Source organism: Mesoplodon bidens (genome assembly GCF_964165515.1).
Source record: "Mesoplodon bidens genome assembly, chromosome: 15".
Classification (NCBI taxonomy): domain Eukaryota; kingdom Metazoa; phylum Chordata; class Mammalia; order Artiodactyla; family Ziphiidae; genus Mesoplodon; species Mesoplodon bidens.
The window spans coordinates 44,458,610-44,474,002 of record NC_138171.1 but is presented as its reverse complement, the minus strand read 5'-3'; the positions used below and the strand labels follow the sequence as shown (position 1 = coordinate 44,474,002).

The window sequence follows — 15,393 nt, the reverse complement described above, 5'->3', positions numbered from 1 at the left end:
ATGTCTCCTGAGCCTCAGTTTATAAGATTCCAGTGAAACACTTAATATAAAAGCACTTCCCAGACAAGGGCTTACAGCTTCACTGGCTGTAGTCCAGGGCACTATCCATGCACACATTTTAAGGACAAGTCTCTTTTACCACATAAAGGTTTTTATTGAACTCAAATTCAAGGGCTCCAAAGCCTGAGGAAGACAAGGGAGGCTGGGGTTTGCACTCAGAAGCCAGGCCAAGCTTCGGGGCCCCACTCCCCGCCCCGCCTACCCTCACCCCTTCCTGACTCAACGAGGGTCTCAGTAGCTACCAATCTAAGCTACCCACTCTAATTAAGTAACCCAACCCCCCCTCCCCCCACCCCCACCTAGCAAAGGCCAAGCCAGGCTTCCACCAAGGGGAATGTTGCTGCTGAGGCCAGCTCTCTGCTGACCTCTTTCTGGATCTCTCCCAGAGCCTCCGGCTGCCAGCTTGGCCTCCCTCCAACCCCTCCATAGCCCATTTCCCATAAGTCTCCGTGCCATGTCGCTTCCTCCATCCCGGCCCCCTCTCCTCCTAGAACCCTCGACTCCTCCTTCCTCCAGCGTTTCCCCTATTCTCTCTCAAGGTTTCTCTAGCTCCCTGTCCCCTTCTCTTCTGCCCACCACCTCCCCACCCCAACGGGGCCCCAGGTCAGCGCCGGCCGGCCGCGTGGGTCCGCTGGTGGCGGATGAGGTCGGAGCTCTGAGAGAAGGCCTTTCCACAGTCATCGCACTTGTAGGGCCGCTCCCCGCTGTGGACCCGGTGATGCTGCAGCAGCGTGGAGGAGCGGCAGAAGCCCTTGCCACACACGGCGCACCTGTAGGGCCGCTCGCCCGTGTGGGAGCGCTGGTGCTGAATCAGCGTGGAGGAGCGATTGAAGGTTTTGCCGCAGTCGGGGCAGCTGTAGGTGCGACCCGGCAGGTGGGTACGGGCGTGGATGGCCAGCACCGAGCTCTGGCCAAAGCGCTTGCCGCACTCAGGGCACTTGAAGGGCTTCTCGCGGGCATGGCTGCGGGCGTGGGGGATAAGTGCCGAGCGCTGGGAGAAGCTCTTGCCACAGATGCCACAGCTGAAGGGCCTCTGCCCGGTGTGCACCCTCTGGTGACTACGCAAGGATGAGTTCTGGCTGTAGCACTTGCCACACTCGGGGCAGCTGTAGGGCCGCTCATGGCTGTGGGTGCGCTGGTGCCGCAGGAGGTAGGAGCTGTCGCCAAAGGCCTTGCCGCAGTGTGGGCACTTGTAGGGCTTCTGACCAGAGTGCGTGCGCTGGTGGCGAAGCAGGTAAGAGCTGTCAGCGAAGGCCTTGCCGCAACGGGGACACTTGTAGGGCCGCTCACCCGTGTGCGTGCGCTGGTGTTTGATGAGGTCAGAGCTCTGGGAGAAGGCCTTGCTACAGACCTCACATTTATAGGGTTTTTCACCTGTGTGGATACGCTGGTGCTGGATCAGGGTGGAGCCCCGCCCAAAACTCTTCCCACAGATGCCGCAGATGTTAGGCCTCGGGCCCTGCCCACCCCTGGCCCGGCCACCCCGTCGGCCTGGACCACGAAGGGTCCCCGTCAGGCCCAGGGGATTCTGGAGCATCTCAAACTGGGGTGTAGCCAGCAGGGTCCCTGTGGGCATCTCAAAAGGGGACCCTAGGGGCAGGCCCCCAGTGGGCTGCTCCCCAAACCCCTGGGTGAAAGAGTCCAAAGGGTGGACTCCCAAGGGGATGCTCAAGGGATTCTTTTCCTCAGGATTCAGAAGAATCTCTGCACCTTCCTGGAATTTGGAACTTTGAGCTTCAAATTCAGGGCTCTGGGTTTTGAACTCAGGATTCTGGGGTTCAAATCCAGGGTTCTGCGGTTCATACCCTGGGCTCTGGGATTCATACCTGGAGCTCTGAGATTCATATCCAGGGCTCCGGGGTTCATACCCAGGGCTCCGGGGTTCATATCCAGGGCTCTTGGGTTCATACCCAGGGCTTTGGGGCTCATACCTAGGGCTTTGGGGCTTAAACTCAGGACTCTGAGAATCTGATTCAGGGCTTCTGGGTGCAAACTCAGGGCTTGGGGGCACAAAACCAGGGCTTCGGGACTCAAAACCTGGACTCTCAGGCTCAAACCTGGGGCTTTGGGGTTCAAACTCTGGGCTTTGTGGCCCAAACCCAGGGCTCTGGGGTTCAAGCCCAAAAGGTATCTCTTCCACCTCATAGTCCCCAGTGCCTTCTTGCTGAGAAATTTCCTCTTCCTCATTCTCACTCATGTTGCCTGCAGGATCAGAGAATTACAGAAAACCCAGATTGTGTGGGGCCTGGAAGGTCACTGGGTCCCACCATTAGTTGCCACAAATCTTTCCCTCCTCCTCAAGCAGGGTCGCTGGCCCTCGGGCAAGTGCTGAAATTCCCACCTCCCCCTCAGCAAACCCAGGACACCGGGTCCCCGCCCCCGCCTCCTCCAAGTCCCAGGTGTCCAAGCCCCCGGCTCTCTTCCCCTCCCACCCACTACAGCCCCCTCTCCCGCTCCCAGTCACGCTCCTCGGAGGGGCGCTCCCTCCCTCACCTTTGAGTGACCCTTCGGGGCTCCCCATTTCGTCAGGACTTTGCACATCCCGGGGCTCGAGGCCCCACGGCGACGCCTCCCGTTCCATCCCCGCCGGCTCCCAGTGCGGCGGCAGCGGCGATGGCGGACGATCTTGCGACCCGGTCTGAGTGCCCCGAGACCCGGGCCCTCGCCGCCCGCCCGCTTAGCGCCACCCAGGGGACCCGGCTGTCCAGCCCCGGCCCCTGAGGCCGGACGTCTTGACCCTGGGCCTCTCCGGCCCGCTGGGCCCCTCCCCTATCCGCGGCCCCGCCCCCACCCACAAGGTCTCGGCTTGCCCTGGGGTCCTCACAGGCCCCCACACGTCGTGACCTCGGAGATGAGAGGCTTCACGACTCGCCTTGCCGCCCCCGGATACCGCTCCCCGCCCGAGACCCCGACGTCTGGCCTCCCAGTCCCCGGGTGGGCTGCGGCTGGCCGTACCCCTCCCCTCCGCACAGGAAGTGTCCGTCCGCGGCCAGTTTCCCCCGCTGGCTAGCGCCGCGGCCTCTCTAGGAGCGACTGGAGGTGGAAACTCGTTGGCATTAACCCTGGGCTGGATGGCCCCGGCGTCGAGGTGGGCGAGGACTGGGCGCCCTGGAGCCGGCGGGAGAAGCTGGGGCAGTTTGTGTGCCTATGTCCTAGGTCCTGTCCGCCCGGGGGCCTATATGTCCGTCTCCCGGCCCTGCGTCCGTCAGTGCCTGTGGCCAAGGGCGAGGCAACAAGCGAGACCAAGGTCAGCGAGAAGGAGCGACGCTTCCCGGTGCCAGCGGGGGCGGTGTCTAGCTCCCCTCCCCTCCCGGGCCTTGGGGTCAGCTCTGGCCGCGCCTCGGGACCCCACCCCGCCACTTAGGCTCATCGAGGCTCCTGAGTCTGGAACCCCCCTCCTCGAACTCCACTCCCCCACACCGGCGCGCCCACCCCTAGTCCTCCTGGCCCCCTCCGCTCGCTGCTTCTCCTAATCTCCACCCTTCACCCTTCAGGGAGGGCTAGGATCGTTGCCAAGGAAACAGGCCTGCCTCCAGTTTCCAGAGGCACCGCCCCTCCCTCCCAGGGAGCTCACCGATTGGTCGGTGCAGCGCGTGCTTTCACCGTCCCGCCTCCTCCCACTACACCAACTGCTAGGCGTTAATGGTCGCCAGGGAACGCGAGGCACCTTTCTGATTGGTTGCAGGGTGCGCAGGCCGGTTCCACCTCTTCTGTGCTTCAGAAGTGCTAGCGGGAGGAGTGGGAGGGAGGTCCCTGGCGTCTCCCTTCTTGTCGAGCCAGTGCTTTCAGACATTTTCCCGCCCCCATTTACCCTTCATTAGGTTTTATCTTTCTGAAGAATGAAAGACAAGGCATCTGAGGACAGACACCCTTGACTCCCCGGTCTCTTCTCACACTCTCTTTCCCAGCACTTTCCTTCTTCCCACAGGTTCCAGGTGCCGAAGTGGCCAGTCGCGGGGGATCCTGCCGCAGAAAGAAGGTTGTTTCCTTTTCTGTTACCCTGCCTCTCCCCTCCACCTTCCCCAAAGACTGAGTTTAACTCAATCCCTTGGAGCCTTTGTCCCTGGTTCCTGGATTTTCTCAGGAGTGGAAGTGGATAGGAGAGAACCACTCTCCAGTCCTGTCTGACTTGGATAGAGGCTTGTAGAGGAAGGGAACCTGAGAAACACTGCCCTAGATGCAGCTTTGAATCAAAGGAAAAGTGACCCTGGAAAGACAATTTAATAGGATCCAGTTCTTGTCCTTCTACTCTTGCTGCTGAAACTAGTTGGTAGTGTTCTTGACAATTAATGAACCAAATTCTCTCTGTGGGAGTGATGCAGGAGCCATAGATTGTGTTTTCTTGTTGCCTTAGCAGACAAAGGAAAGGAGGAAACTGCTTAGGAGGAAAGATGGCATCTTCCATTCTCCTGAAAGGAGATGAGAACAAGAATTTGGAGAATTCCAAATGAGAGAAGGCTGGAGAGACGCGATCTCAGTTCTCAGTAGAGGCTTACAGACAGAATCACAGATAGAGATACCATCCTACAAATAAAGCAGGAGTCCTTTTCTGCCCTCCAGAGGATCAGCTTCCAGCTCCATGCCTCTCTCCCATCCCACTGTCTGTCCTAAAACCTTCATGAAGAATGGCTCACAGGGTCCAGCACTAGAGGGCCCACACAGGCAGAACACCCTACAAGTGCAGTGATTATGGGAAGAGCTGGACCTGGGCCACCTCCTGGTCATCCCCAAAGCACACAAATGAGAGATAAAAGTCTCCTTCATGAGCCACTTTTCTCTGACCTCCAACCTGCTTACCCACCAGAAAATTCCCACAGGAGAGCAGCCGTCCCCTGCAAAGTATGTGGTGAGTCCTCTAGCCCCAGCTCTGACATGGTCCCTGCCGGCACTCATCATAGCATGGGCCACAAGCCCCACGACTAGCAGAAGTTGGGCCAGGGCTTCAGTCTGCTCTGGCACCAGTATTTCCATGTGGAAATTCAGTCTCACTAGTACCTGGCCGACTTCCAGGCAGCCTCCTCCAGCACCTGTCCTCTCTATGCAATGGACCTTTGAGAGGCAGCCAGCCTCTGCTGGCCACATGCCCATAGCAGGGATAGGCTCTAAGCACAGGGAAGACTCTGATGAGGGTTCCAACTTGACCAAGTGCATGTCCTGAGTTGGGCAGCCACTTTGTCCACAGCATCATCCCTCGGTGTGCAGCAGCACTGGGGCAGAGCTATTCACTGTGCAGCCACAGTTTATGGTCCAAACAACTTGGCCCACACCCAAGAGAGTCCTGACGAAGGTTCTGTGTGAGAGGGGCTTCTGTGTGATCTGCTTCTTCCCTGCATGCAAAGGACAAGCCCTCTAAGTGGGCTTCTGTCAGATGCTACGAGAGATGCCCAGGTAAATTCAAGAAGCTTTGAGGTACCCAGAAAGAGACCAATCATGACACAGGCCCCTTTGTGAAGAACAAAGGAAATGGGAGTCTTTGTGTATGGCGAAGTTATCAGCTGGCCTGACACATTTAGAACAGGCCCTGACACCAACCCCTACTCTTGCAACGCTAAGAGCAGCTAGAAAATAACATTTTTATGTTCAGAGCAGTGGTTCTCTCAAACTTTAGCAGCCATAAGATTCCATCACTGGAGATACAATAGACTAGAGACAGGGCCCAGGGAGCTAGCTGCATTTTGAAGAGATAACTGCATGTGATTCTGTGGCAGAAAGGCCTTACTTTGAAAAATATTGGCCTAGAGCAGGTTTTAGCTTCTGAGTCATAAACGTCTTTGCACGTACTGTTCCTAGAAAGATACACATAAACAAATACTCCCCCCAAATTTAGGGGTCTTTGGAGCTCAAATCAATACTTATCCTTTACATGGCTTGGACAAACTAGGAAGGGGCCATGTACATGGTCATGGCCTTGACCTCTCACTCTGGCCATGTGGATGGGGCTCATGTTTTCACTGGTGCCGACAAGCATTTCTCCTGACGCACCAATGAAGCCCTAGGAAAACCCTCTTCCTGGCTTAAATTGCTTCAGGGGCTGAGCCTCAAAAACCTGTGGTAGTGGAGAGAAAAGGGAGCCTTACCGTTAGGGGAAGTATCCGTGCCAAGGAGTGAGGAGCTAAAAAGGGGCTGAGGCTGAGGCTTAAGCGTTCCATGATACTCAAATATTAAGTGGGGGGGAAATTGGGTCACGAGGGCAGGAAGCAGAGGAGTTGGTTCTGGTTTGGGGGACCTACGCAAATCTTGAAAACCTCAGAGCACTCAGAGACAGTAGTGATTATACCTTTAATTGGCAAGCTCAGACAGGGCCCAGACCTGGCTTTGAGGCTGACCTGAGAAGTGGTATCGCAGGCTGTGCTTTCCCCAGGCAGTGCTGAGGGGCAGGGGAAGGATGGGTTGGACACTGGCTTCTCTAGGGGAATAAAAGCTGGTACAAAGGTAGCTACTACTGCCAAGGTGCCTCTCCTCACTCCCACATTCCCCCTGTGACAGGTGGCATATGAGCCAATCTTCCTGGTGAAGTTTAGTCTAAGAGAGATCTTGGTGGGGTCAGATTGGAAGATTAGGTTGGAATCAAGTCAGTCCATCACTTTACCTGAACAGTGTCTTTTCCCCAAGTTTTGTACCTCTTCCTTTAGAAGTTTCTTTAGGTTGACAAATCTGGTTTCTTCCTAAGGCCAGACATAGGGCTGAGTTCTCAGAAGGGAAGTGCACACAGGCCACTGAGGACATAAGTCCTTGCTACTCCTACTTGAGGGGAAGGGTCATCCTGACCAGAGGCAAGAAAGGGTCTGCACATGGCTGGCTGCTTCCATCCCTGGACAAGGCTGGACTCTGACCACAAAGGAATGAGTGGTAGATGGATGATGGAGTCACAGGGTGATGGGGGAGGGATTCTGTGCAGAGGTTGGGAATATAGAATAGTACAGTTCCCTCTGGCTACTAACCCCAAATGTTCCTGGCCTTGTCCCCTTTTGTTGGTGATGGAGGTCCTAAAGAGAGTGAAGGTGCAAGCTTTGATTTTGTTGGCCCTGGAACTCTCATCTAAGGCTGGTTTCTCCCTTACCTTGTTGGCTATGTGGCTGTTTTGTCAGTCATCTTGTACCTGGGCTTCACTAACACTGGGCTGCTCTGTCCCTAGTCTAGGTCAGTGCCTGGGTGTCATCTCAGGGAGTGGGAAGATGCTTCCAGAACCCTGGCTGAGACACTGGCAAGGAACTCAGGAGTGGTATGGTAAAGACAGCAGGAAACAAAGAATCCTAGCATCTCACTCCGTGTGTGACCTTGGACAGGTTGCTCAGCTTTCCCCAGTCTCAGTGTCCCCAAATGCAAAAGGATGGAAAAGCTAAGATCTCTTCCAGTTCAAAAATGTGATGAGGCCCTCCTGGCTGGGCCTAGAATAGCAAAGCCTGAGCCATAGGGCTCTCCCAGGGAGGCCCAAGGAGTACTAGAGGGGTCCCTCAGGCCCCTGCCCTTCAAAAACAGGAAGTGCAGGTCAGCTAAGTGGTGCTGAGGTGGAGACACCACTCCATTTGGGGCAAAAAATTCAGTCCTGACTGCCTCTTCCTGATGGGCTGTCCTCTCCAAGCAAGATGCTTCCTTCCATATGCAATTATGAGGGTGAAATGAGTTGATGGACAAGACAGTACTTTGTAAACCATAAAATGCAATACGAGCCAAGATCTAACGTAAAGCCTCCTTTTACTTCTCTCCTGCCACCCTTATACAAATATGCTCTCTACCTGAATCCCTGTTCAAGAACAATTGAATGCTGTAGACTACAGTTTGCAAACTCAAATGACTACAGAATCCCAACAGGTCATGTAAATGAGTAGAAAAATGCCAGATGGAGAGGGCCTGCTTTGCCAGAGATGTTGGCGAGCCATGATGAGTGCCAGCTGACACTGGTCAGGAGGTGATAAGGAGTGGCGGGCATGCTGAACTGGAGAGCCTGGTCTCCATCCAAAGGGGCAACTGCCCCTCAGCTCCCACCAACTGTGGCTTTGTGGGAGCTCAGGTGGAGTGGCCAAATCTTCGGATTTTTCAAGAGAGGCCGGAAACCTGGTTTTTTGTGTGAAATATCCTGATTTTTAAATCTTAACCAATAATTCGTAACATTTAAAAATGCTGGCTGGGCTAAAAAAAAAAAAAATTTAAAGGCTGCTACAGACCACATTCAGTCCTGAATGTGACCACATTCAGTACCCGGCCATCAGTTTTTAACTTCTGCAGTAAAGTCAGTGGGTAAAACAAAGTTCTCCACCTCAATCCTCTTAGAAACAGCCTTTTCTTCCCCACAGTGAAAGTCTAGTGGGGGTTCTAACCTCAGCCCTAACTCAGCAAAGGGGTCTTCTAGAGTCTGGGACAGTAGGGAACAAGGTATCAGCAGATGAAGCTCATGAGGGCCTAAGATGAAACAGTCTTCCTCCCCCAGGTCCAGCTCTGGCTGGGAATTCTGTGGCTTCCCCAGAGCTGCCAGAGTTTCAGGCCCCTGAGGCCACCCTGGGCCTCAGACAATGTCTAGATCTTCACCCTTTGCCTTGTCACCGTTGAGGCCATCACCCACACTCCTGGAATATCTCTGGGTAGTGCTGGAAGCCCACGGGTGGGTCCAGGTCCCCTCGGCCAGAGGCCAGGGGCACAGGCAACCCACTGGCACCCCGGCCCCTGCGCCGCCCTGCCCCGGGCCGATGGACCCACTGGTGCTTGGCCATGGCTGACTTCTGGCCGAAGCACCTGCCGCATTGCGGACAGGCGTAGGGGCGCTCGCCGCTGTGGGTGCGCCGGTGGGCTGCCATCTCGGAGCTCTGCCGGAAGCAGCGCCCGCAATCTGGGCATGGATAGGGCTTCTCGCCCGTATGAGTGCGCACGTGGCGCCGGAGGTCTGAGGCGTGGGCGAAGGCACGGCCACAGTCTGGGCACGGGAAGGGGGTCTCGCCACTGTGGACCCGCTGGTGCTGGTAGAGGGCGGAGCTCTGGCTGAAGCAGCGGCCGCAGTCAGCACAGCTGTAGGGCTTCTCGCCTGTGTGGACCCGGAGGTGGGTGGTGAGGGCGGAGCGCTGGGTGAAGGCCCGGCCACAGTCCGGGCAGCGGTGGGGCCGCTCCCCTCGGTGGATGGCCCGGTGCTTGCTCAGAGAGGAGGCCTGGCTGAAGCCCTTGCCACAGTCAGGGCAACTGAAGGGCTTCTCGCCCGTGTGGGTGTACAGATGCTCCACCAGGGTGGAGCGCCAAGCGAAACTCTTCCCGCACATGTAGCAACCGTGCCTCTGGTCTGCCCTGGGGACCGGGGGATGGGCACAGAGTGGTGGGCGACCCCGGCGAGGCACCTTCGATGGCTGCTCCCAGCCATAAGAAAACCCAGCAGAAAAGGGTTTGAGAGCCGTCAGCCCGGGAGGCTGAGCGTCCACAGAAAGGATCTTCCCCAGTGCCTCGGTCCCTTCTCTTTGTCCTTTCTCTTCCTTGTCTCTGGAACCTGCTGGGAGATAAGGGGAGAGCTCAGACCCTGGCTTATCCTGGTCCCTGATACCCACAGCCCATATGGGGACAGAGAAGCCTCTTAGATACGAGCACCTTCTGGACCCACAGCTGCCTCTGGGACTCAGCTTGGTACAGGCAGGGAAGCTAGGAGTGACACCTTTTCCTCAGCCGCAGAGGATGGTAAGAAAAGCTGCAGAGACAGAGAGAGAGGGAAGGAACAGGGGCACAGTACATTCTACCTCCGGGCTGGGGAAATGGGGGTCAGAGGGATAACAATTTAGCTGGATCACGGAGGATGAGTGGATGGTAAGGATGCAGCACAAAGAGAGGCATGAAGGTGACTGGCATTGACAAGTTCAGAGGGGCTGGGCACTGTGCAACAGGTGGACAGGATGAAGTGGAGGAAGAAAACCGTGCAAGCCAAGAGAAAGGAGGCTGCTACAAAAATACAACAAAAAGAAAGTAAACTAAAACAGAGGAGGTGGCAGAGGAGCTAGAGAGCAGGCAAACAGCAGACGGGGTGATGCGGAGCTCCAAGGAGCTTAGAGACCAACTAGATGTGAGGGGCTCAGATACCGCGGACCTGGGAGTGGTGAGGCAGGTATGCCTGGGTTACACTCACAGCCCCTTTCTAGGCTGAATCCAGAGCTAGGCAGGGACCAGGCATAACAACCTTAGCTGGGAAAGCAATTCAGGGGGGAAACTGATGAGCAGGTAAGGAGTTGGCAGAGGGTAGCAGGATGGGTCAGACCCAGAGGAAGTCCCCATGGGACAAAGTACCCACTACTTCACCTGTGTCTGCTTCTCTAAGACACTCTCCCGTCTCAGGATCCCGGGCATCTGGACCCCACAGTTCGGCCTCTTCCTCCACCCAGGAGATGAGGGCTGGCTTGGTGCCTCGGAAGCCTGGGGGAGAAGAACGCAAAGCCCACGCTGCGGGGGAGGCCGCCGCCCAGGGTCGCGACTTTCTGGGGCCTCCCACTCCACGTGCAGGACCCAGAGGTTGGGCGGGGTGGACGGGGTTGTGGGCGCAGGCGAGCAGGTGGAGCCTCACCGAGCGCGCCCAGGTGGCCGTAGGTCTCCCGCATCACGTCCCGGTACAGGGCCCTCTGCGCGGGCCGCAGACACCCCCACTCCTCCGGGGAGAAGTACACGGCCACGTCCGCGAAGCTCAGGGGCTCGGGTGTCCCCCCCTGGCGCCCGGCCCCGTTAGGTCCCCGCGCGGGGAGCGGGGCCGTGGGCGGCGCCATCGTAAGTGCCACCCCGGCAGCGGGCCAGCGCCACCCCTACCCGCCGGGGTCCGCGGAGCCTCCGCGATCCAGAACGCTCCGTGGCCGGGCCCGAGGGTCGGGTCGCCGTCGTGAGGCCGGGAGACCAGGGACGGCCCCTCGAGGGCCCACGGGGGTGGCTGAACACTAAGAGCGGGTGACTGAAGGTGCACCGAGAACCAGAACTGGAAGTTGCCTTCCTAAGAGATGGCGGCAACGCGGCCCCACGGACTTCGCTCCCGCGCCATCGTGCCCAGATGACGCCGCCCCGGTGTCTCCAGGTGGCTTTGTCTTCGAGCCCTCAGCCAACATGGCCGCGGCGGCTACAGGCGCCCGAGGAGGCGCTGCCACCAGCCCGGAGGCGGCGTTCCCCAGAGCTTGGCGCCCGGCCCCGGAGGCGCTGCGGCCCGGCTTCCCCGCCGGGTCCCCGCGCCCGTCGCGCTGGAGGCGCAGCTGCGGCCCCGCCCAGGTTTGGAACAGCGACCTCCAGCCCAGACCCCAGGCCGCTCCGCGCTGTTAATTCAGACGTTCAATTTCGTCGCTGGCCATCACTGGGTGACAGCAGGCTTCCCCCAATGTTGAGGGTAAAAAAAATGGAGCGGGTAAAAGAACCTTCTCTACTGGAAGCTTGATAGAGCCTGAAATTACGGGAGCTTCTGTTTCAGGAGATCGTAGGGGCGACTGGGGAAGAGTAGGGTGAGGTCTGAGAAAGGTCGGAAGGACCCTCTTTCTGTAAGCTTACGCCCCCCCGACATGCCCTACAGGACGTCTCCCGAACATCTATTTACCTCCTGAGCTCCTGATCACAGAGCCACCTGCCACCTTGCCCCGGCATGGATGGCCCACAAGCACCTCGGACTCTGCATGGCTCAAACTGAACTCATCCCTTTCTTCCCGTAACCTGCCCCTCCTGGGGTCTTTGTCTTAGCAAATGGCACCAACTCTCTCCATCATTTCTACCTCCAAACCCTCTCTCTCACCGGACACATTTATTGACTGTCTAGTCTGTGCTTCCCACAAGCCTTCATAAATACCCTGCCCTAAGAAGCCTTGATATTTTTCCTTTGGCCACTTAAATCAGTCACAGCATTTCACACACTTCATGGACATGCACTTCACATCTTCAGCAGCTCTGGGGTTTACTCTGGAGCTCTTGTCTGTTTGCCTCCTTCCAAAGGCCCCCCTGAGGCTTCCGCCTGACACCCTGTATCCAGTGGCTGCTTCTCCCTACGGGAGCTGGGCAAGTAAAGAGTTGATCTCAGCAGGAGGGAAGGGGAAGACATAAACTTGGGAGGGCTTAGCCTGGCCAAGGAGAGAGGCTTGTTGTAGGGTGGTCCGTGGAGGGTAAGGACTAAGGGTGCAGAGTTGCCCAGGGGCTCAAACCCAGCAAGTTCTCTTAGCCTCTCAGGCCCCCTGAAGGACACAAAAGAAACTAGAAAATTTCCATTAAGAGTGATGGCTTTTTGTCACCTGTCAGTGCCCATCCCTATCACACACTGGAAGAGCCCTGGGTAGTGCTGAAAGCTGGCAGGGGGGTCTGGACTCTCCTGGAGAAGAACCTTGGGCACAGTCTGCACCCCTGGGTCAGACCCTGAGGGCCATGGTACCAATCTGGTGGGTCTACTAGTGGCCTCTGGCTGAAGCACCTCCCACTGTGGGGACAGTAGTAGGCCTGCTTGCCTGTGTGAGTCAGCAAGTAGCATGAGAGGTACTGCACAAGCTGCAAGTAAAGGGTCCCTCTCCAGAGTGCACTGGGCCAGGACTTCCCTGGAGGTCCAGTGATTGGGACTCTGTGCTTCCACTGCAGGGGGTACAGGTTTGATCCCTGGTTGGGGAACTAGGATCCTGCATGCTACATGGTGTGGTCAAAAAAGAAAAAAGAAAAAAACACAAAACAGAGCGCACTGGGCCAAGTTGAAGGTAAAGGTAAAGCATGACTGCACTTGGGGTGGGGATGAGGTGTAGTGTGTGTGCCAGGTGTTGAAGCTGGGCACACACTGAGGGCCTAGGAAAGTCCTGACTACAGGGAGCCTTGGCCACAGGCTCCAAGGCCACGTCAGTGTCTCTTGGCCCCAGAGCCTCATGACAACTCCCAGATAGACTTCTGCTCACCCCTTCCAAACGTATCATTTTTCTGAGTGAGTGCTGGGAAACATAGCAGATTCAAAACTTACCTTTTTTCCTGTTAACTCTCCAAGGCCTACATATGTTCAGGTGATAGAATCAACCTTCACAATGACAGAAGCATTCAGATGGGTACCCAGCCCTGGAAGCCCCCTTCTAGACTGAATTGGCCAGTTGAGGGCTCCCAAGTCAGGGACATTCCCACCCACTCCAGGGCCAACCAGAAGAGATACTCTCAACCAGAAGGGCAGCTGTTATAGGAACCAGGGACCTGGAAGACAGATGAACTGCCTCCATCCTAAACTTGAGTTCACACACTGCCACTGACCTATGGTCTGGATGATTCATACAATGTGACCTAATCATGTGACCACTTGGATGCCTCAAAGCCAATTAAGTGAGAAAGAGAAGGTCAAGATTGCAATCTCCAGTGGGTGTCATAAGTTCAGGTCAGCGAAAATTAGTAACGCTAGCAGTAAAGAGCACATAGGTGGTGTTTCTTGCTCAACAAACGTTTTCCCTTACAGCTGACACTGGGACATCACCTCCACTTCCCATCTTTCTGGCTTTCTCTCAGGCTTCCTCCTCCAGGGGATCCTGAGCACCTGTACCCCACAGTTGGGTCTCCTGCTCCACCCATTTGATGAGGGCTGGTTTGGGGTCTGGCAAAACTGGAGAAGAACCCTAATCATCCAATAAACAGTTCTTAAGACTACCTACGCATTCATTTAATGAAAATTTACTGGGCACCTCATGTGTGCCAGGCATTTTTCTAGATGTTCCAGGTATTGGAGACATTGGTGAACCAAGATAAAGTACCTGCTCTAAGAGAGATACTAGGTAGGAGCTTTGCTGGCACAGGTGCAGAGAGGACCTTTGGGCAGATTGTGCTCAGGGCTATAGAGATGGACACAGAGCTACAGTTTAGAGGAGACTTCCAGCACAGGGCAGAAGAGCTCCAGGAGGAATTTCATTTCTTTTCTTTTTTTCTTTCTTTTTCTTTCTTTCTTTTTCTTCCTCCCTCCCTCCCTCCCTCTCTTTTCTTTCTTTCTAATTTTTATTAGAGTATAGTTGATTTCCAGTGTTGTGTTAGTTTCAGGTGTACAGTGAATCAGTTACACACATACATATATCCACTCTTTTTTAGATTCTTCTCCCATATAGGCCATTACAGAGTATTGAGTAGAATTCCCTTTGCTATATACTGGGTCCTTATTAGTAATCTATTTTATATATAGTAGTGTATATATGTCAATCTCAATTTCCCAATTTATCCCTCCCCCCCATTTCTTGAAGATGGCATTTGAGAAGGGCATTGAAGGGTGTTAGAGTTGGAGGTCAATATATAACACAGCAGAATAGCAAGAACAAAGGCTCATTAAGCTAGAAGCATGTCCAAAGAACAAAGATTCTACTTAGCTGGAGTCAAGGAGATGGCTTGCCTGTAGGGAAAGATCTGGTTTGAGTCCGTGGAGGTTAGTGTGCCATGCGCCTTTAAGGCCGGTACAGGTTCTGAACTTTTTTTTAGAAGTTTTTGCAGTGTTGAAATCTGACCGGAGAGGGTCACTTATGAATTTAGGCTGATCTGGCGAGGATGCCGGGAAACAGTCACCCTGACTCTGTTGGAGTCAGGCTCAGTGGATTCAGGCACCTGGTCCTGTTCGTCCCACCCACCCCCTTCCCTTTTCAGAGATCCGGGACGCTGGATCTCACCGAGCACGGCCAGGTTAAGGTATGCCACCGCAGACATCCCCACTCCTCGGGGAAGAAATACAGGGCCACCTTCACGAAGCCCGTGGCCCTCGGCCTTCTTCCAGCTCCTTCCCGCCCGGCCTTCACCGGCACCTGCGCAGGGATCCCAGAGCAGGGCCGGGGTCGGAGTCTTGGGCTCACCCCCATATCCTCGGGTTGGGACGCTGGTGATTCAGCCTGCGGTGCTGGGTGGGGGTGGGTCCCTCCGGGCCCAGACGACCGGAAGTAGCTTTGGGTGGGGCCACTCTAGGATGGCGGGAAACGGCCCGTTACGCGAACTCGTTGGTCCCAGGGCCGGGAGATGGTGACACTCTACCGTCCTTCTACTTTAGCGAAAGGCATGTAACAGCTTCTGTGTCGGCCTGGCATTGATGATCTGGTATATTCCCCCCTCGAGTTGTCTTCTCTTGCTGTTCCGCTAGTGGCCTTGCAAGGGCCTCTTGCCCGTAGTTAAGATGGCCGCAGCCGCTTCGGCGTCCGCGCTCAGGTCGGGTGGGTGAAAGGTGAGGCGCGGGTGCGGGCGCGGGTGAGGGAGGGCTGGCGGCGGCGAGGGCTTGGGGAGACGGGGACGCCGGGCTTGGAGTGAGGGGCTGTCCGGCCAAATGTCTTCTTCCCAATCCCCGCAAGAAGGCCCACTCAGTGACCCGGTCATTAAAATATATGTTTCTATTATTGGCAAACTAATTCATTCCTCAGGTTTTTGGTTTTTTGTGTTTTC

General features: G+C 56.0%; 2 protein-coding genes across 4 annotated transcripts; both read right to left on the bottom strand.

Annotated features, from left to right (window-relative positions):
• Nucleotides 1-139: 139 nt before the first annotated feature.
• ZNF768 (zinc finger protein 768) lies at nucleotides 140-3,570 on the bottom strand. The gene is made up of 2 exons (XM_081256824.1): nucleotides 2,554-3,570; nucleotides 140-2,262 (listed from the first exon to the last, which is right to left on the bottom strand). The coding sequence occupies exons 1-2, from the start codon at nucleotides 2,639-2,641 to the stop codon at nucleotides 665-667; spliced, it is 1,686 nt and encodes a 561-aa protein (XP_081112950.1). The 5' UTR covers nucleotides 2,642-3,570; the 3' UTR covers nucleotides 140-664.
• Nucleotides 3,571-6,356: 2,786 nt separating this feature from the next.
• Nucleotides 6,357-15,393, bottom strand: LOC308628643 (zinc finger protein 764-like). Of its 3 annotated transcripts, none has more exons than XM_081255815.1 (3): nucleotides 14,637-15,393; nucleotides 10,324-10,437; nucleotides 6,357-9,529 (listed from the first exon to the last, which is right to left on the bottom strand). In XM_081255815.1, exons 1-3 carry the CDS (start codon nucleotides 14,671-14,673, stop codon nucleotides 8,613-8,615), a joined length of 1,068 nt encoding a protein of 355 aa, XP_081111941.1. In that variant the 5' UTR covers nucleotides 14,674-15,393; the 3' UTR covers nucleotides 6,357-8,612. The 3 variants fall into 3 exon arrangements, with proteins under 3 accessions (XP_081111941.1, XP_081111939.1, XP_081111940.1); XM_081255813.1 differs by lacking the exon at nucleotides 14,637-15,393 and adding an exon at nucleotides 10,586-10,812; XM_081255814.1 differs by lacking the exon at nucleotides 14,637-15,393 and adding an exon at nucleotides 10,586-10,812 and having other exon boundaries at nucleotides 6,357-9,526.